The 27,591-nt window shown below is 56.3% G+C and overlaps 2 protein-coding genes across 9 annotated transcripts in view; one reads left to right on the top strand and one right to left on the bottom strand.

Annotated features, from left to right (window-relative positions):
• LOC140899881 (protein ABHD15-like) overlaps positions 1–25,007 on the top strand; it is a 49,523-nt gene extending 24,516 nt beyond the window's left edge. Inside the window, 4 exon segments of the mRNA XM_073316122.1 lie at positions 16,588–19,212; positions 19,215–19,615; positions 22,067–22,419; positions 23,460–25,007. Coding sequence (XP_073172223.1) covers positions 19,197–19,212; positions 19,215–19,615; positions 22,067–22,419; positions 23,460–23,979 — 1,290 coding nt within the window. The 5' untranslated portion in view covers positions 16,588–19,196 and the 3' untranslated portion in view covers positions 23,980–25,007.
• On the bottom strand, positions 307–16,714 carry WDR81 (WD repeat domain 81). Of its 8 annotated transcripts, none has more exons than XM_073316101.1 (11): positions 16,579–16,714; positions 9,485–13,086; positions 8,985–9,092; positions 8,565–8,755; positions 6,447–6,637; positions 5,938–6,103; positions 5,638–5,803; positions 4,572–5,270; positions 3,837–3,982; positions 3,419–3,598; positions 307–2,316 (listed from the first exon to the last, which is right to left on the bottom strand). In XM_073316101.1, the coding sequence occupies exons 2-11, from the start codon at positions 13,047–13,049 to the stop codon at positions 1,999–2,001; spliced, it is 5,730 nt and encodes a 1,909-aa protein (XP_073172202.1). In that variant the 5' UTR covers positions 13,050–13,086; positions 16,579–16,714; the 3' UTR covers positions 307–1,998. The 8 variants fall into 8 exon arrangements, with proteins under 8 accessions (XP_073172202.1, XP_073172203.1, XP_073172200.1 ...); XM_073316102.1 differs by lacking the exon at positions 16,579–16,714 and adding an exon at positions 14,589–14,627; XM_073316099.1 differs by lacking the exon at positions 16,579–16,714 and adding an exon at positions 13,865–14,540.
• Positions 25,008–27,591: the final 2,584 nt, after the last annotated feature.

Raw genomic sequence — 27,591 nt, 5'->3', positions numbered from 1 at the left:
CCTAAGCTACCATTAACTTTTAGTTTTGTGATCAGTTCCTCTTTATCTGTTAAGACAAGGTCTAATATAGAATTCCCCCATGTTGACTGCAACAGGTTTAGAAAGTCCCAAGGATGTTTTAGTGCTGGCAGCATGAGAACACCAGCATGTGTCACTCAGACTGACGTCCCCCAGGATTGTGCAGGTTTTTTCCTACGTTACAGAAAGTTGTGTAAGGAGGCCATCATCCTTTCCCCATAAGTAAAACACACGCATACCGCCACACCGCACACCCCTGCACCCCACACAGAAAGGCTCCTCTCCTGGTCTCTTTCAAAGGGTTTATTAGAATAAATATTTACATCTATTGCAAATGGTTAATAGGCAACAGGGGTCAGAGTTCCCCTCCCACCCCTGAATGGAGGGATAGCAAGGGACTAAGTGCTCATCTCCTCCACCCTCCGTCTGCAAGCGCAGGGCAGCGGGAAGCAGAGACCCCCCCAGCAGTGGGCAGCCCAGGGACTCCCAGCCCGGGCAGGACGACAGCTCTTCCCCACAGTCCCTACGCTCCACACAGAGCCAGCAGGAGTTGCCCAGGCACTGCAGGCTCCTCCCCTCCATCAGGCCAAGCCTTGATTTCAGGCTAGGCCCCTCCGGTCAGGCTCCCAACCCCTCCGCACCATTCCGCAAACACTCAGAGTAGCTCAAGGGACTGAGAGGGAGCCTGCAGCAGAACCAAGCCGTTGGTATGGACAGGCAGCTACCCTCACTGATGGGCCCAAGGAATGCCCTCTTCCCCTCAGGCACAGCTCCAGCACGGCTGCCTGGAGAGGGCTGTTCTAGCCACGGTCTCTGGCAGGAGGTGGAGTCCTGGGGCAGAGGGCAGCACTTTGTGGGTTCAAGGCATGCTGGGTCCTGCCCCGTGCTGTCCTAAACCTGTAAGGTAGAGTGTGACGTACGACAGCAAAGAGGGGCTCAAGCTACCCTCCCCGCCAAGCCTGAATCCACCCAGCACAGATGGGGCCCCTCCTTTGAAAGGAGCAGCCAACACAGCCTCATTCCAGAGCACGCAAAAGAAATCCCCCCCAGCCATGGGGGATATGGATCTCCCTAGCTCCTGTCCCAGAAGAGGCAAAGACATTCATTCTGCCCAAGGAGCATGCAGAGATTCGGGGCAGAGGGCCTGGCTGGGAGCCTGAAACCCCCCAGACAGGTCTAGTTCCTGCCTCTCCTGGCAGCTGGGGCTGCCCCACCCCTCTGTAGGCGCATTCCCACCCCCAAACAGATGGTGGGCAGCAGGTGGTGGTTATGCCTTGGGTAAATGGCTGGCTCTGCTACCCTCCACTGCCCTAGAATCAGTGAGAAGCCACAGTGGGTGCTGGGAAAGGTTCCCAGATTGATGCCATGGCTGGGGTGGGGTTTTTAAATGGACTGCGGCAGACTATAAAGCAAACTGAGAAAAAAAACCATTTGTGTCCCTTCAGCCCTCACCGTCCAGGACAACCAAATAGCCCAGTGCCCTACAGGCCCCATAGGGGAGCATGCCCAATACCAGGCAGTTCCCAGGCTCAGCTGGCTCCACCAATTCTGGGCTGGAGTGTGGAGGGCAGTGGCTGTGTTCCTCTTACCAAGGGCTGCCTCTCACCCCTGTGCTGGAGGGAGACAGGAGAGCGCCCAGAGTCCACCTTTCTCTCGAGAGCAGCTCAGTCCCAGGGGGAGTCAGGCACACACGGTGTGGAAGGCTCCAGGCCTCTTGCAGGAGGGTGATGCTGCCCTGCAATGCCCAGATTTCTCCCAGCAGCAGTGGAGGTTCCTCCATTATGGCTTTTTTGAATGCAGGCAGAGGTTGGGGGTGATTTATTGAGAACTCCTTCACAAGTACATTCCGCCTGTATCTTGTATCCCGGAGAAATACCTCACCCCCCTTTCCCCATGAGCCAAGATATTGGCCTTAGGTGCTACTACCAGAGCTAGTGGGATGACTGCACAGGACACCAGGCAGATAGGCCGTGGCGGCCACTATGCCAGGAGACGTATCACACCATTATCAGAACCCAGGAGAAGATGACACTTTGTGGGCAACACAGCCAGGCTCGTCAGGGTGCCCCGGAAGTTCTCTGAGCTCAACTTGGTCGTGCTGGCCAATGACTCCAGCATGGAGTAGACGCCAATCTTGTTGGCCACGGTGCCGGTCACCACTTCACTGCCGTAGAGGTCAAAGGCATGGATGGGGTCGGAAGCAGATTTATACTGATGCAAAGGCTTCTGTTCCAGTTCCTTCCAGACAGTCAGGGAGTGATCAGAAGATGAGCTGATTAGCACACTGCCCTCTGCAGCCTGCAGGAGAGAACGTGCCAGTGAATCAGTGTTTCTGCGCTAAGAGCACCCCAGCCTGAGAGCCCAACTCTCCCCTCCCCAGATCACAGGAAGCGGACCCTGCAAACAGGAGTAGCATTGAGCTCCTCTCACCAGGGCACCTACAGCATCTTCTGCTGGCAAGAACTTGTCAGCCCGAGACACCCTCCCATCTCAGACTCCTGAGCGCAGTCTGGCAATTGGCACTCTCCCAAGGGACTATCGACAGCGTGCATCTCTGCCTCACCTGACAGCCCTCTCCCTGCACATTGGGGGCTTGCCCCTTCCTCTGTCATCCTGTTACTATTACAGAGCGGGCAGCACTGCCAGACTCTCTCCTCCGCAAGCCTAGGTCCACAAAGCACAACCCTGCTCAGGGATGCCGAGCTGAGGGCCCAGCTGAGACTGTGCAACACACTGCACTGAGGAGAGCAAAGGGCTGGGGCCGCTGCACTCTGGCTAGCAGTGCTGCGAGAGGGTAAACAACCCACGCAGGTGAACTTTGTTTAACCTGAACTGGGTCAAGGACACAAAAACTCCAGCGCTGCTCCCTCAGGGCAGGTAAATATGGACAAGAGTTACTTATTAGAATGAGGTCCTGAGCGGGGAGGGGCTGCTAGCCTCAGGGAGAGAGCAGCACCCTCCCTTCCTCCCCAGCTTGTGTGTCTGGCCTGCCCCTCACAATGCCCATGCCTGCTCATCAGCAAGGAGACCGGGGATCTGCTGGCTCAGACAGAACATGAGCTGGAAGAATCTAATGCACCAAAAGTCACTGGCAGTCCCTACGCAAAGCCCAGGCAAGGGGGCAACAGAGGTGGCCTTAAAATAAAAAAAAGTCAACCAAGAGTTTAAAAGACTTCTAAGGAGTGGGGGAAAGATGACAAATGGGCACATCTACTCACTGCCCTTTGAATGCTGCAGGAGCCACCGGCAGCAGGACACCCCACCTCAGCTCTGTTTTTCTGCTGCCGCAAGGCTCAGCAGGATCCGCACAGCAGGCCCCACACAGCCAACTTTCAGCCTTTAGCGCCGTCTGTGGTCCCCCACATGCAGGAGCAGCCCAAGCCCTATTCCAGCCTCTCACCTTTATCTGCAGGATATCTCCCTCATGGGCTGGCCACCCCCTCAAGATGAGCCCAGTCCTGGTGTCCAACAGCACAATGAATCCAGATGAGAAGCCAGCCATTACGCTGCGCCCATTGGGACTGACAGCCAAGCAGCGGATGAGCCCAGCGCTCACTCCACTGGCCAAGCGGAACTCGTGCTACAGGAGACAGAGGTACAGATAGGAGTAGCCCCAGTTACTGAGTGACAGGAGAGGAAGCAGGGAGGGCCTGGATGCCAGGCCTAGGTCACCAGCCTCACCTTGTGGGTACCCAATCATGCATGGACTGGGAGTAGCAATGACTGGCCTGGTAAGAACCTTGGAGGTAGGTGCAACTGGGGAACAGATCAGGGAGAGGGTGGCCCACAATGTCTAGAGATGGCAAAGACCCCGGTACCTGTAATCCTGGCTTCCTGTGGTCAATGAAGCGCAGCACAGAGTCTGCACTGGCCACAGAGATGCTGCTGTGGGGAGAGGGCATGGTGGTCACGGCGGTGATGGGAACTTTGCTGTCCAGTGCATCAAAGGTCCGGAGAAGTTTACCTTTGAAAAGAACAACAGGCTGAGTGCACCAGTGCAGCCTGCCTACCTCCCTGCAGCAGGGGAGGATCAGCAAAGCTGCCCCAATAGGCGTCACCGCTCAGGGCACCGTGGGCCATGGCTCCCGGAACCAAAGGCAATTCCAGTCCTTGTGTGCAACTCATCACACACTGCTGCAACGACACCCATGGTGTCAGGAGGGCGGGGAGGGAAAAGGAAGGGAACAGAGGACAGTCTCTACCAGGAAATCAGCTGGGACCAGCAACACAGGACACCTCTACTCCAGTCTCCTGCCTCTAGAGGCAGACTAGACTTGCTGCTTCAGAGCAAGGGACCCCCTCTGTCCTATAGGTAAGACTCTGCCAGGAGCAGGAGGAGAACGGAATCACTCTGTCTTACTCTGCAGAGAAGCCCCAGCCAGCTGTTCCTCCTGAAATCAAGAGGACAGGGCTGAGTTTCCTATAGGTGCAGATGTACAGATTTAGCCTGGTCCTTCTCAGTAAGCGTACAGCCTGCTGAGTACAGCTCAGCCTCTCACCATTGCCCCGGCTTCCCCTCTCTTCAAACACTGCATCAGCAGACGCCCCCTCACCTGTGAACTGGTCCCAGACATGGACAGTACCATCGCAGCTCACCACCTGCTGTGGGGCCTCCAGCTGGCTCACGTAGAAGACAGATTTCTTGTGCTGAGTGTACGTGAGCCGTGACTCCGTCTCACTGGTGCCATCCCCACAGTTGTAGAGGGGCCAGAGACGGACAGTTTTATCTTTGCTGCCACTCAGGAAGAAGTCCTCACAGCTGAATGGTGCCACACACTTGATGGCCCCTGTGTGCCCCAAGAAGCTCTGCAGTTTGATCTGGTGGAAGTGGAAGCAGGGATCGTGCTGGCTCACTCCGATCTCGTACTGCCAGTAAGCCAGCCAGTTCCCACAGAGCATGTGGGCACTGCGGGGCAGATCCTGCTTCAGGACATTCTCCTCGCTGGCAGAACTGGGGCAAAAGCCATCAGCTCTGGGGCTGAAGCAGAGCGGGCCAGAACCCTTGTGCTGTGTGTCCGCAGGGACTTGAATGCGGTTTCCCACCAGCACACTCCCAAAGGTGCCCGAGTGACTGTCTTCATGGTGACTGGAACTGGGCTCGTTGCCTCGGGCATCCTGGTCCAAGCAGGCTGTGCTCGGTGCTGGCTCCGGACTGACCAGAGGCAAGCTCTTTGGATTCACGCTCTCCAGGTACAAGTTGGCCAGGCTCCCGACCAGCAAGTGGTTAGGGACAATCGTCCGGATAACATCACCTGAAAGTACAGAGCACAGCTCTGGAAGAAGGAACCTCTCCCCGGCCTCCCCATCTCCCTCAGCAATAGCACAAGGCTCGCAGAGCATCCAGTATTCTGCTGGCCCAAGGCCCCTCCAGATACCGTCACCTACATGTCCTTCCTGGTCAGAGGGGCAGGGAGATCTTCCGTCCCCTGCAGGCAGGGCAAGGCCCATATGATGTCCTGAGGGTTTATTCCTGTCCGTCAATGCTGCATTATGGTTCAAGGCTCATGCACAGAGCAGTTGCTGCACTTGGACCCTAGGCCAGGCATATAATCACAGAGTGCAGGGCAAGGACTGTTAGCACAAGGCCCCAGCCGCGAAGAGAAGGTAGCTGAAGCATACCTAGCAGGCAAGAGAAGGGGACATAGGTGGTGTAGGCCATCTCTGGGCTGAAAACCTTCTGTAACTCTGCCAGCACGGCTGGGTCCAGGCGCAGCACTCTCCCATCTGAGAAGGACACCTCCAGCTCAGACGTCTCACCAGGGCTCAATGACTTTGAAGACAGACCCTGGACAAGAGAAGACAGATGATTTCTAGTGAGACCGGCCCCTCATGCGTTCCCTGGGCACCACGAGCTGCAACGTCCATGTGCCCACAGCCCCACGGGGAAGAGGGAGACAGATGCCACTGATGGTCACTAACCTGCTCCTGCAGTTCCTGCACTAGTGAGAAAGCCCCAAAGAAGGTTCCTACGGTGCCACTCAAGTGCTGATGCACCATCTCCTGCCCAATCCGCAGACAGATCAAGGCAATTAAACCGATGGTCTTAACACACAGGGCAGCGCGGGCCTGGGCACCACTAGGGAACCTGAAGAGGACACATCAGTCACCACCCCACCCCGCAGACCAACAGTGTGCACCCACGTAGGGTTCTTGCCCTACAGGAGCACAGAGGAGAGACAGCACTGTCAGAGAGCTCCAGAGACATGAACTCTGTGTCATGCGGAGTCCTGGCACGAGGAGAGCCCACCGGGGGGGATGGGGCAGAATGGCAGCGTGAGCCCCCATAGTCCTGAACCCACCCCCGCCCAGGGGAGCTTTATCCCAACCCGCTAGATTGCTCATGATGTTTTATGCACACCAGGCAGAGGAAATGCTAGGGTTTGGTGGGTGCTGATTGGTCCCTGGGCGTGATGGCTCTCTACACGCACCCAATGGCAGGCGAGGTCAGGAAGCCCAGTACTGGGAGCAGGACCTCCTGGCTGATCTTGGGGAGAATATCCATCAGGGTGGTATCTGAAAGGCACACGATTATCTTCTGGGTCAGAGTCACAGCTGCCAGCAGCCCAGCCTCCTTCCTGCTGTTTAGTCGGCCAGAGCCAACCCCACTGCTAGAGGCAACCTGGAGGGCAGAAAGAAGAGTCAAGCAGTCATAAGCTCTCTCCATTACCACCTCCCATTCCATGGTTACCTGCCTCCCTGCACAGGTCAGACAAGCCACATTCTGGAGCAGTTCCCAAGGAATTCATGCTTGCACCTCTCATGGCCTCCAGAGGAGCTTCCAACCATTGCTCAAGCACCGAGCCCCACCAGGGACCAACAGACTGCAGGGGAGAGGCTGAGCCCAAAGCCCTCACCTGCTGGAAAGACCCAGAAGCCAGGAGGAGGGAGAGTGATGAGAACAAAGCACTTCAATTCCATGGCACAGACAGTGTTTGCCTGCAGGACACACTAAGGCCTGGAGTCTGAGTGGGGGAAGAGAAACGGAGCACACAGGCCTCACCACCACCAGGCCATGCCAGGACGCTAGCAGAGCATCCTGGGAACCGGACTCCTGGGCCAGTGACATTCAAATGATACATTCTGAGGGGCCAGCCCAGCACGCTTCAGAGCTGGAAGAGCAGCGTAGGCCCAGAACCTCAAAGGTCAGGCTTGGAACATACGTGACCATTTTCCCTGCCTTAAGAGCACTGGCTACAGCAGAGCTCTGGCCACAGTTAGCATTATTAAAGAGCTTTTCAGTGTAACACCAAAGGCATCCTTTCTAGATTATCCGCCCTACAAACCCATGCTCTTACCCAAGACGCAGGGCAGAGAGCTGTTTGCACTGAAAATGGGAACAATTCTCGGTGGCAGCTTACGATCACAAGCTACGTTTCTTCCCATCTTTTAACCCAATACAGCACAGTCTTGCACAAACCCTTCTGCCAAGCCCCTGCAGGAGCAGTTGGTGTGCCCCCTAGTTTCACCTCTCCGACATCAGGTTGCCAAACACTGTTCCGCAACAATAAGGCAGCACATGGTGTGCCCCCCCACACACACGCGCACACACTCTCTCTCTCTCTCTCTCTATTTGGAGTAAAACAAGAGGCCAAAGCAAATCAGCTGCTAACATAACTCTAGCTGCTGACTTCAGACATTGAGAATCCCCTCCAGGGCAAATGGATCACAGAGAGCTGGTAGGGAAAGAGGCTTAACTCAGTGACTCCCAGGCTCCTGTGCTGACCACCTGCATGATAAAGCTGCTTGAAAGTTTCCACAAAGTTTTTATTGAAAAATGGCATTTTTTCAAAAACAAAATTTTTCCACAGAAATCTGACCAGCATTGCCAAAGGGTTCCATGAACTGTTGTGCCATTCCCCACCCACAATTTTTAATCAAAAAATGCTAAGGAAATGGTTACTGAAATTCGTCATGTAGCAAGAGTCTGTAAGTAGAAAAGTAACAACTATTTAAGAGAATAAAAATGGATCTGTTTTGTACACCTCAAAACAAAATCAAGGTTGATTTTTTTTTTAAACAGGGTTCCATTTTTTGATCACCTCTACTGCACACTTTGCCAAATAATCAACAGGAGCAACTAAGAATTTCAAACCAAGAAGCCCGTAAATCTTGCTAATGTTTCAGTATGGAATTGAGAGGCAGATGCCTTCAATCCCTCCTGGGCCTGTCCCATATCTATATAGTGCAGAACTCTTACACCAAGAGCTCCTGGAGACCGAGGGTTTCCAAACAGGAAATCCCTCCACTGCACCCATGGGCAGAAAGTGGGAACTCACTCCTGGAATTGGCAGTTCCTGCTCTGGCTGCATCAGCCAAGTGCTCTCCCTGCCAACTCCCAGCCAAGCAGCAGCCCAGCAGGACATTGCTCGGCTTACGATGCCCAGGATTAACCACAGCTAATGCGTGTGCTCTGGAGACTAGCAGCTCCCTCAGCAGCCTGTGCTGTATCATCCCTCCTGCGTGCCTGCAGCTCAACATTTGATGCATCTCTCGCTCCATCACATGCGTGAACAGCTACAAGTAAAGGAGAAAGAAGGGACACTAACCAGGTAGCTGATGTAGGGCAGGTACTGATAAGTCAGAACAGGCTCTCCATACAGGTATGCCATATACATGAGACAGGCCAGGACCGGCTTGGACACCTGGTCCCCCAGCACTGGTCGCTTCTGGTAGATGTTTCCCGCATTCAGAGGACTGTGTTCCTCATTGCTTGGTACAAACTGCTGTCTGGTAGGACCTGCCAGAGAGACAGCTCAGTGAGCTGAGACACGCTGTGCTGAATCGCAAAGGGCACATTCATCCCAAGACTCACATGGGGCCTGTCCACCCCCCAGCCAGTCATGCGCGCCATGCAGTTAGGTCTGCACCCCTTCTCGGGGAGGGCAGCATTCACAGCAGACTGCTTTAGGACACAGTCAGAGGAGCAGCCCTTCAAAGGGCCTCTAAAGCTGGTGGAGAGACATTACCGATATAGCAGGATGTGAGGAGACGGAGCAGGTTCCTTGCAATGTAACGGGATGTCACAGTAGGGCCCAGTTTGGCCGAGAGCCACCTCACCATCTTACAGGCTGTGTCTGCAAAACAAGAGCACAGAGTAGGAGAAGGAGCAATACTCTACCACTCTGTAAGCTTCCCAGACCCTGCCCATGGGATACTGAGAGCCTCAGTCCTCACCAGAGCTCCCCACATAGCGGACTCCTGACCCGCAGCATCGCCTGGGCTTCTGTCAAGCACCCTGCCAGCTGCATCAGCCAAGCGGCAACATCAGGACTCCATCTTCCACCCTATTAAAGTGTCCATTTGATAGATTCAGATTTGCTCTGATCCCCTTCCTGGAGAATTCAGGAGCATGTCCAGAGCTGGTTCCAGCTCCTCTTGCATGGGACTGGCTTCCCATCTCCCTCTCCCATTGCTGCACCAGTCACTCACCACCGCGGACAGACGGACATCTAAGTGCAGCTCTTACCCAGGAGAATTGTCTGCTCTTTATCTTCAGAGGGGTCATGCAGCTCCTGCTCGTCCCCCTCCTCTGGCTCACTGTGGTCATCAGCCAGGGCAGCATCCATGGAAGGACCAGTGCCCACTGACAGGGTAAGCTCTGTAGCAACTGTGGCCTCCTCCTCCTCCTCCACCTCCTCTTCTTCCTCCTCAGAGTCTTCACTCTGCTTCAGGTCCTGACTGCTGTCCACAGACTTCAAGCTACTCTTGTCCTTCTGGGAATCCCCATCTGCAGGTCTGTCCTCTCCCAACGACACTTCACTGGCGCTGCTTTTGTCACTCAGCCGCCCCAGGCTAAGCAGCTCCTGCTCCTGAGACTGCAGGGACTCGCTGACATAGAGGCCACTCTGGAAGTCCTCGTTCTCTGGCAGATAGACCTGGTCGTGGAAGCTGACTCCAGATGTGTAATCCAAAAGGTCAAGTGCCGGGGAACCATGATCCACATCCATTTTGATCTCTTCCCCAAATGCACAGGAAACTGGGCTGCCTCCTCCACTCTCCTCATCTTCTGCCATTCCCAGAAGGGACTTACTTTCTTCCCGGGAGCTCTCAACGCCAACAAGGATCTGCAGGATGTGAGCCAGCAGATTAGAGAGGAAGGACTGCAGCCCCAGACGCACCATTAACTGGGCCACAAAGCAGTCTGTGTACAAGTAAAACCGGCCATGGAGGCAGCAGGGATTCTCATATGCACCAATCAGGGGCTTGAGCAGGTACTTGTTTGCATTCTTGGGGCCCAAAGCTTTTGCTATGGGTTCAAACAGGTACCAGGCTGTATAGACTGCAGTGTTCTCCTCCGACATCAGAGATAAAATGAAGGGCAGCAGGATCTCCAAGCCTTCAGGAGTGATTTCACAGAGGATCCCCTCCAGCTGCTGCCACAGCTGGAAAACAAGCTCACGGCCCTGACTCTCATCCTCCACTTTCTTTGACTGGTAGGTGAAAATGAATTTGTGCAGAGATGGGAAATATGGAGGGAAGGGAACAACTGAGCTGAAAGGACTAAGGAACTGCAAGGGGCTGGGTGGCGGAAGACCCTGGGAAACAGGTTTGTACTCAAAAAGCTGGACTCTGTTCTTGGCCACTTTGTTCTTTAAAAGTCTCCCCTGAGGCATGTTCAGCTGCAGCAAAGTATCCAGCATGTGCTGGAGCGGGGCTGGGATCTCCTTCGGGTGATACTGGCAAAGATTCCGAATGGTCAGGAACCGCTCCAGCAGGGAGGCATCTGGCTTCAGGGTGCGAACCCTCGGCGCAAACACAATCTCAGCTATCAGAACTCCCAGGGCCTGCATGTCTCTCTGGAAAAGATCTGAGAGGCGCAGCGGCGGCTCCACCCGTGGCTTCTCCATCAGCTCCATCTCACTGTTTAAGCCTTTAACCAAGAAGTTATCCAGTTTTTCCAGCTCTTCCAGGGCCTGGACAGGATTAAAACCCTCAGGAAGTGTAATCTTCATCTTGTCCCTTTCAGCGTGATCCACAACACCAGGCTTACTCCTTCGATTAGGCCGGACATTTGAGGTTTTGCCTTCTGTAGGATAGGCAGGGAGGTTGGAGGGCTGAGCTGAAGGCATGCAGGGACAGGGCTGGTCGGCGGCTCTGCCAGCTGCAGGAATGGAATCCAGAGCTTCAGTGCCTTGCTCCAAGTCATCCTCACCACTGATGGATTTGTCACCAGACCAGCTCGTTTCACAAGGAGTGGCTTCCAAGACCAGCCCATTGACCCCATCACCCATCTGACCCTGGACATCCTCTAGGACTATTGTCTCTCTGGCATGCTGGATGAGAGGTCGAGCAATGACTGGCGCTTCAGCGGGTATGTATGCAAGTCCCACCATGCGTCTGGGATGTGGCTGGTCAAAGAGCTGCACCACTCCATAGCTGGTCAGATGGGTATGGTTGTCCACCAGATGGAGGCAGACATTTTTCTCCTTGACAGCATCCTTCCCCAGCAGCTTGTAGCCAAAAGTGAGGTCAATCCAGTGGTGGAGATCCTGAGAGACTTCCCTGCTCTCCAGCAGCATGCGATGGACTTCAATGAACTCCTCACAGGAGCTGCACCAGGATGGCACATCCAGGTCAGGCATGTCAGAATGAATGGATTTAAAGATGGTGGGGTCTGTGTAGAACTCGGGGATACACTCATCTGGAGTCCAGCTCTGCATGCGCTCCATGCTAGCTGGATATTCATTTGGCTCCCACTGCGATCTCACATGACAACAGAGCACAGCCTTGGGTGTCCTCCGGGCAGTGTAGACGTAGTAGGTGATGTCCGAGAGCACGTCGGAGATATGGTGGGGCACATGGAGCTGTTCTCCACTTGATCCTCCAGCTGCAAATGCCTGCTTGGTCATCTCGTAGGTGAAGTCCAACTGCTTGTCTCCTTTATTGAGGCGGAACTTGGATTTTCTTAGGTCTCTAAACTTGCCATTTTTGGTGGTGAAATCCACCACCCAGGGGAGAACCGGGTGGTAGTTGGGGTCTCCCATTCTCCGTCCAGACAGGCGGTTCAGTTGCATAAGGTAGTGGAAGTTACTGACTCGCCCATGCACCCAATCCAGCACAAGGCCCCTGAGCTCCTCCTGGCAAGCTGTGCACCTAGCCTCCTTCCCAGTCCATTCCACAGCCCTGCTTTTCTCAGCCCTTTGTTCTTCTTCAGCTCTCAGATCCCTCTCTTCCTCCTTTGGTTTCTCATACTCACGGAGGTTAATTCTGAGCCTGCTGCACAGCTTCTCATCAACTGCCACATCGCGAAGGGAGAAGGGGCCACATGCCAACCCTGCTTGGTGACAGGCCCTCATAGCCTGCAGGACATGGAAGAGGATGAAAAGGACCTTGGCATGGCTGTTGGTGAGCTTCGCAGGGCTGAAGGTCACAATGTCATGCAAGCAATACTGCACATACGGGTAGATGATGTACAGCATGTTAGCTGACTCCAGAAGAGCTTCTGCTCGGAGGATGTTTGGGCAGGAGGACGTCCCCTTTGTGGCTATAGAACCTTCTTTGGCAGGAGAGGCATATTGGACACTCCTACCCACCTGGAGAAAAGGGCAGCCGTAGATCTTCTGAAGAGCCACTCTGAGCATGTCCAGGGCCTGCATCGTGGGCGGCATGTGAGCATGACAGGACGGCTGCACATACAGGCGGTGAGCTCTGTGCCACAAGTTTCTATAATTCTGGGAGGCAACGTTCTGCATGAACCCATGGAGTGTTTCCACGCCCCCGTTCCGATCGTCCTGCGCACTGTGGTATAGAGTCAGCGGATAAGCCAGCCTCTCTTTCCTCAGACCATGGATTTCCACTCTCGTCCAGCCAACAGGCAGCTTCTGCACAGAGTGCTGAAGGAAAGTCCTCACCTCCACCTCGCTCAGCCCCTCGGGCCGGGGGCACAGGCTGGGCAGCACCCTGCGCTCCTTCAGGCTCACTAGCCACTTCACTGGGACAAAGGCAATGAGATGGGTCCCCTCAGCAGCAGCAGCGAGCTGCCTGTGGTCAATATTCAGGTCTTTTTCCGCTCTCCTGAGGAGACACTCCATGGTGGTCTGGCACCGGTGCGTTCCGCAGCTCAGCTGTCTGTGTGGGAAACAGACACACTTTAAATGAGACAGGCAGCTTGGGGGCTGCGATTCCACCCATGCGCATGGGGCTCGAGGACTCTCCTCAGCCATAGGGTATCTGCGCTCCTCCCAGCCCAGGCAGACAGACCCACGCTAAGGGCTGGGGCTAGGACTGCTGGAAACAGAGAGTCCAGAGGCCCCGCGTTCTGGTGGCTAGTCCAGCCTCCGCCTTTAGCCACTAGTTCAAGCCTTGCTAGTGTGGGTCTGTCTTCCCCGGGCTGGGAAGCTCAGTCCCCCCCGCAGTGTGGACAGACCTAGGGCTCAAGACTCGCTCCTGAACGGGGGTCGCCTGAGGCCAGTGCCTTACTGCTCTGCCATGCGCCACAGGGCTGGCCAGGCCGCGCTCAGGAGAGCGGTGGCAGCAGCATTAAATCTGGGCAAGAGCAGCACATGGGGCCCCCCGCGAGCCGGGGCGCGGCCGCCCCCCCCCCCGAGCCGGGAGGCCGCCCCCCCCCCAGAGCCGGGGCGCCGCCGGGAGGCCGCCCCCCCCCCCCCGAGCCGGGAGGCCGCCCCCCCCCCCCGAGCCGGGAGGCCGCCGGGCGGGGAGCTTTCAATGGAGCTCGCCCGACCCCTGGAGCCTGGCCAGCCCCGCGCCCCCCGCTGCGGGCGGAGCCGGGCCGGGCCCCGGGAAGGGGGACGCGCTCCTCCCACGGGGGACTGCGGCGGGGCGAGGGGGAGCCGGGCCGGGCCCCGCAGCGGCCCCGTCTCCGCCCCCGGCCCGGGCCGGCCCGTACCTGCGGCCGCGGCGCGGGGCTCCCCGGGCGGGCGCCGGCCCGAGCCCTTAGCCCCGGCGGGCGGGGGCGGCCCGGGCCCCGGCCATGTTGGATCAGCTGATGCCGGTCACGTGCGGCGCTTCCCCGGGAAACAAACTCCACGTGGGGAGGCGCCGGGCGCGGCCCTGGCGGGGTCTGAGCCGGGCCTGGCGGAGCCCCGGGGCGGGGGCCGAGGCCGGGCCCCAGCGCGCAGCTCCCTCCGCCCGCAGCTCCCTCCGGCCCGGGCCCCGGCGCGCAGCTCCCTCCGCCCGCAGCTCCCTCCGGCCCGGGCCCCGGCGCGCAGCTCCGTCCGCCCGCAGCTCCCTCCGGCCCGGGCCCCGGCGCGCAGCTCCCTCCGCCCGCAGCTCCCTCCGGCCCGGGCCCCGGCGCGCAGCTCCCTCCGGCCCGGGCCCCGGCGCGCAGCTCCCTCCGCCCGCAGCTCCCTCCGGCCCGGGCCCCGGCGCGCAGCTCCCTCCGGCCCGGGCCCCGGCGCGCAGCTCCCTCCGGCCCGGGCGGTGCCTGGGTCCCGCGGCTGCTGGGGGGGCAGGTTCTCGCGGCTGGTCCTGCCCCCCGGCCCCTGCTCCCGCCTGAGCGGAGCCCCATTTCTAGCATGGGAGGGACGGGAGGTCGCGGGCGCTGTGACGCTGGTACCAGGCCTTTCCCTTCAGCCGTGAGCTCCCCGGGGGCTCTCGGCCCCTGCGCCCACCTCCCGTCAGCTGGCCCACGGGGTGCCCAGGGGCGCAGCCCCCAGGAGCGGATGTTCCCGTAGTTCCCCCCGTGACCCCACCCAGCCGGGTGCTCTGCAACATCCTGGTCTCCACAGTTATGCTGGAGAAGGACAGCCCTTCCCCAAAAGAGGGCTAGCCAGCTTAAAACTCGGCGAATGGCCTACCTAGGGTCCACTGCCCCTGCACGGGCAACCAAGTGGCAGATTAAATTTAATGTTGATAAATGCAAAGTAATGCACATTGGAAAACATCATCCCAACTCTACATATACAGTGATGGGGTCTAAATTAGCGGTTACCACTCAAGAAAGATCTTGGCGTCATCGTGGATAGTTCTCTGAAAACATCCACGCAATGTGCAGCCGCTGTCCAAACGAACAGAATGTTGGGAATCATCAAGGAAGATTCAGAAAATATCATACTGCCTCCATATAAATCCATGGTACGCCCACACCTTGAATACTGTGTGCGGATGTGGTCGCCCCATCTCAAAAAAGATATATTGGAATTGAAAAAGGTTCAGAAAAGGGCAACAAAAATTATTAGGGGTATAGAACGGCTGCCATATGAGGAGAGATTAAGAAGACTGGGACTTTTCAGCTTGGAAAAGAGGTGACTAAGGGGGGATATGATGGAGGTCTATAAAATCTTGAGTGGTATAGAGAAAGTAAATAAGAAAGTGTTATTTACTCCATCTCATAACACAAGAACAAGGGGCCACCAAATGAAATTAATAGGTAGCAGGTTTAAAACAAACACAAGAAAGTATTTTTTCAAGCAACGCACTGTCAGCTTCTGGAACTCCTTGCCAATACTATAACAAGGTTCAAAAGGGAGCTAGATAGATTCATGGAAGATAGGTCCATCAATGGCTATTAGCTAGGATGGGCAGGAGTGGTGTCCCTAGCCTCTGTCTACCAGAAGCTGGGGTTGGGTGACAGGGCATGAATCACTTTATGATAACCTGTCTGTTCATTCCCATTGGGGCACCTGTCATTGGCCACTGTCAGAGAACAGGATACTGCGCTTGATGGACCTTTGGTATGAGCAAGTATGGATGTTCTTATGGCATCCTCCAGCTTCTGAGGCCATCACCATAGGGCTGCTGGATAGGTCCCCACGGTAATTCCCTGCATGTCTGGCCTTCGTCACCTTGGACAGAATCTTTTTATTCCCCAGCCTGGCCTGGGAAAGAGAGAGAAGCCGCAGCAAGGACAGATATTAGGATGATGCTGTACAGAGAGACGCTGCTGTGCAGATTGGTGCTCTAGTGCAGGGCCCATGGGGTTGCGTGGCTGAGAGCCACACAGGGCCGGAAGTGGTCAAGTCACTACAGAAACGAAAGCAACACAGAACTACATGGCCCGCTCCTCCATCCACAGCAAGGAAGTGGGGAGGTGAGATGGTGCGGTGTGATCAGGGTAAACAGCCAGACAGCGCCCACGCAGCTCAGCCTGGTGCTGCTGACTTGCAACCTGGCCTTGCAGTTTCAGTCCTGAGCTCTCTGTGCACCTCAATAGTAATTTTCAGCCTGGGACATCTAGCACATGCCTTTCTCCCCCCACCCAAATAAAGGCTACTGACCCATTCGTGTGCTCCATATTCTGTCCTTTCCCTAGACCCTCCCCACTACAGGGTTTTCTAAACTTTTAATTTGGGGGCAAATTAATGCCAGCTGGACACTGAGCACGGCCAGGAAGGAATCCCATCTGGCTCTTAGCACTTCCAGACCCTCTGATGAAAGGCAGAGGGGTTTTTATTAGTTTCACCTGTTGGAAGGTTTAGCCCATGGCAGACAGACTGATGCACAGTCATTTGCACATGCAGTGCAGAGCAGTGTGACACACTCCTACAGCCGCAGTGCCATGCTTTCAGCTAGGCTGCTTGTGTGTGGCACAGTCATGTGCACAGAGCCCTTTTCACAAACAGAGTCAGTTCCATAGAAAAGCAATGGCTTATTTTCTCTCACCTGAATTAGGGACTTTAGGAATCCTGTGAGCTGACTGTGGGACCTGGGATAGAGGCACACAAAGTGGAGTGGCAGCTGCGCTGGGGTCTGCCTCGTGGCCCAGAGAAAGAAACAGAGGAAGAGAGAAAGCAGAAGTTGGGAGCAACAGTGTCACGAATCCACTCCCTGCGCCACCAGCACATCCTGTGAGCTCCTTGTTCAGGGTCCTGCAACCATCACAGCTTCCCATTCGCTTGCTCACGCCAGCTTTCATGGGTAAGTGGGTTTTTGTTTCAGTGCAAGGAAAGAGTCCAGGGTAAACAGGCAGCATCCATTAGCCCAGATGGCTCCCAGAGGAGGCAGGGCCCTCTGTGGGGGAGTGTCAGACACTGCATGATGTGGATTACTTTTAATAAGGAGACTTTTCATTTGTGAAGGGCTAAGTTCCTGGTGCTGAGCCTGCAGCCCTGTCTGTGTCCTTCAGTTCCAGTCACGCCTCCTTTCCCAGGCCTGGGGGTTTGGGATGCGATTTTCCTTTCCTTGCCCCGCAGCCTCCTAGTGGTACCTGCTCAGCTGCTTTTGGTGCTGTGGCTACAAGTTCCTGCTCTGGCCGCACCTGTTCTCACCAATGTTGATTCAGGGACTTGTGCAACTTCTGCTGAGTAATTATTTGTGGGGATGAAACAGCCCTCAAGGCAGCAGGAAGGTCAGTGAAGAAACAAGGGATAAAACAGGCTGTAAATCACCTGGTGCATCATTCAGGGGAAGCCCATGTACTGATAGAGACCCCCCCAGGGCAATTGGCATCTTCAGGAAGAGGTGTGGGATGGCCTGCCCTTTGGGCATCGGTCCGCCTTATATGGTGGCCAGTGCAGGATGCACTGGAGAAGACCTAATGCACCTGCAGTGCTGTCCCTTAGGGACACATTTCTGCCTGACCCCTTCCTGTGATCAGTTTATGACCTGGAACAAGAGATCAATAGTTCTTGGTTGTTGTATCCCTGCTAGCATCACTGCAGATGCTGTTCATTCATGTTCCATACAAAACAATGTTAAGGGAGCATTAAGCACTCCTGGATCAGAAAAGGCCAATGACCCACATGCACCCTTAACCCAGTCTTGGGTGTGCCTGCTTTACTGCACTCACACTCACACACTGTTTCTCACACCAAACCGAGACTAATCTGTGAGCGCTACCAAAGCCATCTCTGGGCTGTGGCCTGGCCTGGATCCTGACTGGGAGGCCTCCAAGACATGGGTGATTGGTAAGATCTTTGGAGTAAGGTCTTTGCCTTGTGGGTAAAGGGGTTTGGAGCCAGGGCTTTATCCCTGGGAGCCAGCCTACGTTTGCTTTTTGGCTGGACTATCACATGCATTGGAGGTGTGTCCGGATGGGTTTCCCTGTGGAATGTCAGCAGGGGTTATGTGTGTGTGAGAGGCACCCAAATGCCCTGGAGGATGGTGGGGTTAGACACTGCTTCTTGCTGCTCTGGTGCCCTGTCCCCCGACTAGACTTGTCTGGTCTCAGCACAGCTACAGGCAGGACTGGTCTGAGATCTAGACAAGGCAGTCAGGGTTCCTTAGCCAGCATAGCTCAGATGGCCAAGATCTGGCAGTTGTTGCTGGAGAAACAGACCATTCTCCTGGCTTCCATGTGGCCCAGCTCTGCAGAGAGCCCATGTTGCTGCTGCAAGGAATGGCAGTGGGGCTTGTGCCACCAGCAGTCTAGTCATCAGCTGTCATGCTTCCTGTGTCGTGGTTTGTGAGTGCTAAGGGGTGAGCTGCATGGTGGGTGTGGCTGGCCGTGCTCCCAGGGGGAGGTGTGCTCCACCTCTGCACAGTGCTGCTGAGGTGGGAAGCTGTTCTCTGTGAGTACAGCTGGGGATTTCAGCCGCTCCGCTGAGCGGGCTGGAAAGCACTGCCCAGTTAACTCTCCTGCTTCTTGCCCATGCATCTGCCCTGGACGTCCAACCCTGGGTTGGAGCATTTGAAATGCTGCTTCTGAGGGCCAGAGTCTGAGAATAAGGGACGGGAAATGTTAACTCCTTTTCTCTTCTGTATTTGCTCATGAGCTGCTGAACCTGCTGTTGAGAGTAGCCATTGCCCTTTGCTTTGGGTGTCCTGGGCTCTGTCTTCCCCAGGTTTCCCTTTTGCTTTGCCCGCTCTCCTAGGACTGGGGTTGTTCTCACTCCTGTGCCCGGAGGGGGTAGGTGCAGAGTGCTGAGATGCTGCCTGCCCCAGCAGCCAAGTGAAGCCTTTCTCCCCACAGCATCCCTCACACACACCCCATCCCCAAGTCCCCCCCCTCACCCAAAGGGTTAGTCTTTAATGGACAATCTCTGGTCTCTGTGGTTCTCTCTCTCTGCGTCTGGGACCTACGCGGAAACTGCTGCAGCTCCTCCTCCAGGCTGCTGCTTCACGCGCCCCAGCCACCCCCACCCTCTCTCACTACCAAAGCAGAAGATTGAAGTTTGCCATGCTAGAAACCTGTCCTCTCTGGAGGGAAGTCTGCTGAGGGGTCTGGATAGTGCAGCCCCCTGGGCTCAGCTCCTTCCTCTCCCTAGGGCTGTGTGTGATTCAGCCCCCCAGAGCCCATAGAGGAGCAGGGACCTGTGATCCAAGAAGGCTCTGTCCTGGCCATGCTGCCATGGGTGGGGGGCTGGGCTTCCTCCTACTGCTCATCTTCCTGTGTGTCTGGGTTTGGGTTCGGAAAGCAAAAGTTCCCAGCCGCTCTGGGGCCCAGCTAGTCTGCAAGCCCTCTGCGCTGGCTACCTACCTGGAGAGCCAGTGCCAGGCCTTGAAAAGCCTATGCGAAGCCAGCTGGCCATGGAGGGCTCTCCCCACCCTGCAGACATTGGCCAGCATGATGGGGCCCCTGGATAGCAGGGTGCATTTTGTAAGGACCTATCTGCAGCTGAGCGATGAAGGGCTGGTGGCACTGGACTGGGCAGTGGGGCCAGCACAGCAGAAGAGGAGGCAGACATCCACCATCTGCAGCACACCTGTCCTGCTGCTTGTCCCCAACTCCTTCGGGAAGGTCACCCGCAACATCAGCAAGGTAATGAGGGGGAGGGACTGGCAGTGACGGGCAACAGGGCTGGGCACTAGGAACTGCAATCCCGGTTCTGCCACTGACTTACTGGGTAACCTTGGGCCAGTCACTTCCCCTCCCTGCGCCTCAGTTTTCCCCTTTGTAGAAAAAGGGACCATGATCCCGACCCCTTCAGCTACAGCTCAGAGAATTTCCTTAGACAAACAGCAACAGGACGCAGAGATGGAGCCAATCCCTACCCTTGAGGGGCAGAACAATGTGTATGTTTGTGGGGAGGTGGGACTCAGGGCAGAAGTGGGCTGTTTGGAGGGTTTGGAAGCACTATGGCCTATTTGGGTTGGGGCTGAGTAGGGGTGAGTGCTGTGCCTGGCTGGAGAACATAGGGGGTCACACAGGATTTGGAAGGGTATACTGTACTTAGGGAATTGCTGCATAACCCCTGCCCACACCAGGGAGAACAGGCTGTTCCCATCAGGCAGCTGCATGGAGCTCCAGTCTGTCTCCCAGCTGCCCGACGCCCGAGGCAGAGGCTCTCTATCCAAGGCTGTGTATAAACCCCAGCAGTGTGTTCCTTGCCCAGCACCAAAGTGGTCCCCTAGCAATCGCTGCTAACAGTGGATTTAGTGCTGAGGTTTATCCCCCATCCTCCCACAACCCCACTGACCCCATTTGCTCTTTGGCTCTGCTGCAGCAGCTGACAAGCTGAATCTACAGAGAAGACAGTGGATTCTCTTGGACTGGGCTGGGAGACGTAGGTCGTTCTGGGCATCTTTAAACCTCTCTTCACCTTACCAGAAACGGCCTTAGTGCCACCTCACTAGGGCCAGCCCACAGCCTGTGAGTGCGGTTAGAACAACACGGTCCGTATCAGCCAGAGAGCTCCCCAGCTAACTCCAGTCTCAGGGCCAGGAAAGCTTGTTCAGTGCAACTGAGTCCAGGTTGTCCCGTCAGTGGCACCCCCACCTAGTGCCACACGACCCCAACTGCAGCACGGCACATGTGCTGGGTCCCTATGACACCTCTTGATGCTCTTGCCCGCTCCACACCACCTAGTGCTGATCTTCTTTAACAGCTTCATTAATCATTCCTGTTATTTAAACCCTCCCCCTACGTGATGCCCATCTGGAAAGGGGTAAAGAAGATGCCAGTTAAATTTTCCAATGATGCTGAATTGGGAGGAGTTGCAAACAAAGGGAGCTAGGGAGATGGGAAGCAAGGGCAGAAAATAACAAAATGCCATTGCACATGGGAAATGCAGCCAACCCACCTGACCATCTGGGGCAGAAACCTCCCTCTTGCAGGGAGAGACCAGGGAGGATATTAGAAAAAACTTATTCACTAGGAGGGTGGTGAAGCACTGGAACGGGTTACTAGGGAGGTGGTGCAATCTCCTTCCTTGGAGGTTTTTAAGGCCTGGCTTGACAAAGCCCCGACTGGGATGATTTAGTTGGGGATTGGTCCTGCTTTGAGCAGGGGGTTGGACTAGATGACCTCCTGAGGTCCCTTCCACCCCTGATCTTCTATGAGGGTGAGGGGTAGGGCTCATGGACTTAAAGGTGAGTGGATGGTGCGATAGAAAGCTGAATGGTCAGTGCTGTTTGGGGCTGTGCTGCAGCAGGGCGGGGGCTGTGGGTGACTCCCCTGGTACTGTATTGGCTTCACCCAATTAATAGATGGATTTATCCCAGTGGGAGCAGGCCAGAGATGGGCACACGACTGAGTTGGGGATGGAGGGGCTGACGCAGAGATTAAAGGCACCAAGTGCTCAACGTGCTTGCTCATTTGGGTGCCTCAGCTTCTGACCAGCCCCCATGAGAGCCTGCGGCTCCCACTGACTTCAGTGGGACGGTGGGTCCTCAGCACGCTGGGAATCAGCCCAGGTGTCTCTGGTTGGATGCCCACATTAGTGAGCACGTCTGCAAACCTCGGCCTGCATGTGGCACCCAAGGCCAGGAGACAGGGACCAAGGCCGCATGGCCAGGGATCAGGACACTGAGGAAAGGAAGAATGAGGGAAACATTCCAGGCAGGGATACCATGGCACTGAGCAGAGGAACAGGCTTCTAAGACCCATCACCTGGGTCATTCATAAAGACATAGATAATGGCCACAGGGAAGAATCCTGACCTGGATTCCAGGTGTGATCACAGGTTTCTCCTGGTGTCTGAGTCCCTAACTCAGGGCTGTCCCTGGGGGGGAGGGAGGGGGGATGGGGCAGGGCGGAAGTGACGGATTTGTCTCTTCCAGGACTGACCATGCTGGCCAATCGCACCAGCCCACAGGGCCCCCCAAAGCATGGGGCCCAGAGCGGTCACCCCGATGTGTCCTACCCAAGGGATGGCTCTGCCCTAACCCACCAGTTGGTAGAGCAGCCCAGGGGTGGGGCCCTCAGAGCAGACAGGCTGTCCTTCCCTGTTGTTCCCAGGGCACTCACAGTGACTCCCTTTGTCTGGTCTAGCTATGTCACGTGGCACTCCTTCATGGCTACCATCCTGTTGTCTTTAACCGCCGCGGCCAGAACGGCTGCCCCCTAAGCACTACCGCGCTGCAGCCGTATGGGGATCCTGCTGACCTGCGAGAAGCCATCCGGTACATCCGCTCCCAGTGCCCAGGGGCCCTGCTCTTCGCAGTGGGGGAGAGCACTGGGGCAGGGCTCCTGTTCTCCTACCTGGGAGAATGTGGTTCCTCTAGCCACCTGACAGCTGCTGGCTGCATCTCCCCCATCTTTGATCCTCGGGGATGGTTTGAAGCTGGGTGCCCCTGGCTATGGCAGCAACTCTTGCTCATGTCCCAGAAGATGTGGCTTAGCCGGTGAGTGACTCCTCTCTGGGGCTGAGATGGACAGCGTGGAGCAATGGCCTGGCCCGGCCGTGTCTGAAGCAATGAGCCACAGCCTCCCAGCTCCACCATGCCATGAGTGCAGCTTTGCAGTGCACTGAGGGATCCCAGTGGCTTTTGCCCTTGTCCCATGGACCCACGTGAGATCCTGTGGGATCAGCAGATAGGGGACTGAGCTGGTGATCCTTTGGCCTGAGGGCCACATCGGCATTGTGAAACTCTATGGAGGGCCGGGTAGGGAAGGCTGTGCCTCCCCAAATGGCCTGGCCCCCTCCCACTTCCCGCCCCCTGACTGCCCCCCTCAGAACCTCCGACCTATCCAACCCCCCCTGCTCCTTGTCCCTGACTACCCCCTCCCAGGGCCCTTGCCCCTAACCACCCCACCCAGACCCCACCCCCTATCCAACCGCCTCGCTCCCTGTCCCGGGCCCTGACTGACCTGACCTCTATTCACACCCCCGCCCACAGACAGGCCCCCCGGGACTCCCATGCCTATCCTACCCCCCGCCCCCCGTTTCCCATCCCCTGACTGCCCACCGGAATCGCCTGCCCCTTATCCAATCCACCCGCCCCCTTACCATACTGCTCAGAAGAGCCCGCAGCCCCACTGCCTGGCCAGAGCCAGCCACGCTGCCTGCACTGCCTGGCAGGAGCCGCGGGCCAGGAGCCTGGTGGTGCACTGAGGCTGCGGGGGAGAGGGGACAGCAGGGGAGGGGCCAGGGACTAGCTTCCCTGGCCAGGAGCTCAGGGGATGGGCAGGATGATCCCGCGGGCCATAGTTTGCCCACCTCTGCCCTAGGGTGTAGCTGGAGCAGTCCTGGTTAGTGAGAATGCTTCTCAGCACAAGGTGGGGAGCTGCAGAGCCCTGGGGGAGGTGGACGAAGGGAGAAGGCCTTTTCTATCCCAGATAGAGCCATGGGGAGCTGCCCCATGCTCAATCAATGAACCTCCCCCAGCACAGTCCCCCCTCCTCATTCTCCTGCTTGGGCTCTCACCAGTGTCTGTCTCCCCAGGTTTGCCACGGTGCTAGGGGAGGTTCTTCCCCTGGATCGTTTCTTTGGGGGCCAGTCACTGAGGGAGCTGGAGGAGGTCTTGTTCTGCCAGGCCCAGACCTGGGACTTGTACTGGGAGAGGAACAACCCCCTGCGGGACGTAGACGAGGTAGCAGTACCAGTGCTGTGCATCTGCAGCCAGGACGACCCCATGTGTGGGGCCCCCAGGGACACGCTGCCCCTCGACCTGTTTGAGACAAACCCCTACTTCTTCCTAGTGCTTACCCAGGGAGGCGGACACTGCGGCTTCTTCAAGGATAGCCTGGGTGGTGCCTTCTGGAGCCATGAGGTGCTGCTGGAATTCTTCAACTCCACTGTGGATTTCCTCCTCACAGAGGACAAACTGAAGGGCCAGGCCAAGAAGAGAGGGGCCCGGCCGGTGCTGAAGGTCACCCAGGACAGAAGTGGCTGCAGGCAGGAGTCCTGTTGCCCCCACAATACGCCTGACATTTACAGCTGGCAGCGCTCCTACACCCACTGACAGCTGCTCTTCACTCGGCATCTGGAGGACGTTCTGCTGACCTTTGCCGAGAGCACTGTCTCATCAGCTGCACCTGGATGGTGTCTCAGCAGCCCAGACAGCTGGGTTGTGCCATACCCTCCCCCCCCGGCCCCGCTCTTGGGACTGTGACACTTTGTAACAAGAACAGGGCCATCCCTAGTGGGGTGCAGGACCCAGGGCGAAAGAGATGGATTCGTCTCTTCCAGGACCAACCACCCTGGCCAATCGCGCCGGCCTGGGGCCCCCCAAAAGCACAGGGCCCAGAGCGGTCACCCCGAAGGGACGGCTCTGAGCAAGAACATAGTATTTCAGTGAACAACTGGATCATGTTAGATGCTAACTGCAGCGTGACAGAGGTGCTGCGTCCTGGCTGGGTGTCAGCATCTCAGGTGCTGCCCTGTCAGAAGTGGTGTTTGTGTCCCAGGGCCAGTGGCTCCTGGTTGTGATAATGTGATGTGTTTCTGTGCCTTTGCGGATGGTTGCCAGGTACTGTGATGTCCCAGTGCTAGAAGATTGGGGCCCAGCCAGGTGCTATGCTGCAATGGAACAGAGAGGGATGAATTATTCTTATTTATTTTGTAGCACCCGAATTTATGCTGAGTGCTTCATGGAAGACATACGAAGACACAGGCCCTGCTGCAGTGAGCATATCTCTAGGTTTTACATGTGTCCAAGCAAATGGGGGTAGCTGAGAGTCGGGAGGGAGGCTGCAGCAGAATGATCAGGGGTGACTCAGGGTCACTGCCTGGGCAGCAATTTGGGCCTGTTACTTTTCTCCACGTAGCTACAAAAATAAGGAAGTAATTAGCATAGATTCCCTTCTTGAGGCTGGAACTGCTGTACGTAGCTGGGTGATGCAGTGCTAGACGCTCCTGGGCCCTCATCTGTAATGCACCCCTGTTGTGTAGTTGTACCTCCTTGCCCGTGTGTGCAGGCTAACTGGCATTCTTCATTAGGGCTCCATGACAAGACTAAAGGATGCTTGAAATGTTATTTTAGGCTCAAAGACGGGTGTCTTCCTTCCTGTTCTGCATCTCACTGGGATCAGTGGACACTCATTCACAGACCTGTCATACATGTGTGCACACTCACAGATGAATGCACCCACAGGTGTGCACACACACTCCCCCACTTTGCACACTAATGCTCAGTTCAGGTGACACTTACCACACACCGCAGCCGGACAGCTGAGCTCTGTCCCCATAGGGAAGCCACAAGGGTACTTTATGCCTCCATAACAAACACCAGCACGTTATAAGTCCACCACAACCACTGGCTGATGCTGTGTTCCCCAAGTATCATTGCACCTAGAGCTGCCATGTCCCCATGTACCAGCATCGCAAAGGGGTCAGAGGTAAGGTTGGCTGGGTGTGTCGTGTGGAAAGCTAAGAGCGGCTAGGGATGTCTCTTGGAGAAGCAAGCAATGCCATGGGAAGACAAGGGACTTGTGCTCCAGTACAGGAAGGCCTGAGTCAATAACACAGATCCAGCAGCAGGAGGAAAACGTGTCCATTCTTTGAGGAGCTGGTGTGCCTGACTCCTCTGTATGCACTACTGGGCAACAAGCTGATGAGAACAACAGTGTCATGAAATGGGTGGACAAGAAGCCTGGGAGATGGATTCTTAGGGGGCCCCCTAGAATCTAAACCTGGTGTGAGCAACCCCCTGGAGCAGGTGCTGATGGGGGATGATCATGCCCACTGGGAGCTTGGCAAGACTGAGCTGCCTGTGGGCTTGGCTATAGTCGCCTCTTTCCTGGGGGAATGCAGCTTCCCCTAGTACTGCTGTACTAAGTCCCAGTAACTAAGTTGTAGCTAAGGTGTAGGGACTGCTGTGCCAAGGACCCCTGCTCTGAACAGGCTTAGTCAACTCCGGAGTTAAGCTGCCAGGAGCCCTGCCTCCACCGGGGAGTGCCCATGTTCTCATTCTCCCTAGGTGCCCCCATCACTGGGGCATCTCCAAATCACTATTGCCTTTATCTTCACCAAAGCCTGTGGGGCAGGGCAGTTCAGCACCAAGCAGCTCAGTGACTTGCCTGAGGTCAAGCAGGAATGGAACCTGGGTCTCCCAACTCCTAGGCTAGCACCCTAGCCTCGGGGCCACCTGTCCTCACTTAAGGGGGGGAGGGATAGCTAGGGGGAGGGATAGCTCAGTGGTTTGAGCATTGGCCTGTTAAACCCAGGGTTGTGAGTTCAATCCTTGAGGGGGCCATTTAGGGATCTGGGCCAAAAATTGGGGATTGGTCCTGCTTTGAGCAGGGGGTTGGACTAGATGACCTCCTGAGGTCCCTTCCAACTCTGATATTCTATGATTCTATGATTCTAAGGTGGGGCTCTTTCCAAAACAGAGGCCTGTGTGCCAGACACCAGCTGGGAGGTGAGGGAAGGGAAGGGAGGGGGGCTTGGCCAGCCAGGCACAGCAGCCTCTTTACTGGGCTATTCAGTTCACTTGTGTTATCGTTGGTGCTGTAGGGGAGCTGGGATGAGCCATGGCTGCTCCCCTGGGAATAGTCCCTGGGCTGGGTCATGTGGATGCTGAGGGTCTGGACCAGGGGCCAAGGCAGGGCTGGGAGGTTGCCCTGGATACAGGATTACATACAGGTCAGGTTGTGGAACGGACCTGACTAGCAGCAGTGGACACAATTTCTACTTCTAGGGAGTTTCCTTCTGTGTCCGTCCATCTATCATAGGCATGTCTGACGCAGCCACCATTGTAGTGCTGGGGACAGGAAATTTGACAGTTGTGTCCCCAGTTCTGCTTCCACCGCATAAAAAGTGCCCAAAGGTACAAACCCAAACAAGAGAAAGAACAAAGCTGACGAGATCCCTTTTCCCCACTCCTGCCATTCCCCTAAATCTTCTCCCTGGCCCACCGCCTGGCCAGGACTCTGAAAGGGCAGGGCTCGTGTTAACAGCTGTGCAGTCTCAGGGCAGCAGGTTAGGGGTTGGGGGGTGACTGCCCAAACTCCACCACATCCCAAGAATCTTACTGCTGGCCCTCAAGAAACTTTTAATTGAGCCCTACTCCCATGCAGACTGTGCTCAAGCCAGCCTGGAGAGTCCAAACCCTCTGCTAGAGCCTGTCAGTACTGCAGCGAGGGTGCCAGGGGCATGAACCGCCCTGCCTTTTGCCCCACGTGATGGCCTTGTTTTTCATCTTCACCTAGATTCCTGCTTTGCTGAATCCCCGGTGTGGCCTTACACTCCATATTATTTATGGAAATATGCTTATGATATGAATATAACACTGACTATGTAACAGTTCCAACTCCCCACTGTTCCCAGCAACTTCCCTCGCTCCCTCCTGCCCCCGCAGCAACAACTCTCCCCTCCAGTCAGTGAGAATCAGCATGAGCGGGATCAGGGCCGGGGGGAGGGATGGGGGGTTACTGTGGGAGAGCGTCTGGAAGAGGGATTGTTATGGGTGGAGGAGGCAGTTGTGGAGAGGGCTGCTGCGGGGCTGTAGGGAGCCAGGGAGGTTACTGGGACCAGTGGGGAGCTGGGCAGAGGGTTGCTGGGGAGCACTAGGGAGCCAGAGAGGTTACTGGAACCAGTGTGGAGTTGGGGGAAAGGGTTTGGGGGGGGGAGAAGG

This window comes from Lepidochelys kempii, chromosome 17 (genome assembly GCF_965140265.1).
Source record: "Lepidochelys kempii isolate rLepKem1 chromosome 17, rLepKem1.hap2, whole genome shotgun sequence".
Lineage (NCBI taxonomy): Eukaryota > Metazoa > Chordata > Testudines > Cheloniidae > Lepidochelys > Lepidochelys kempii.
This window is presented reverse-complemented; position numbering and strand designations above follow the sequence as displayed.

Bases quoted from the DNA above. Each gene is read 5' to 3' on its own strand.
- WDR81 (XM_073316098.1), bottom strand. From the start codon at position 13,181: ATGGCTGAGGAGAGTCCTCGAGCCCCATGCGCATGGGTGGAATCGCAG. The intron at 6,104-6,446 runs GTGCGTGTAGAG...TGTCCTCTTCAG, and splicing joins CTGACCTCGCCTGCCATTGG to GTTCCCTAGTGGTGCCCAGG. The intron at 2,317-3,418 runs GTGAGAGGCTGG...TCTCTCCTGCAG, and splicing joins GAGATATCCTGCAGATAAAG to GCTGCAGAGGGCAGTGTGCT.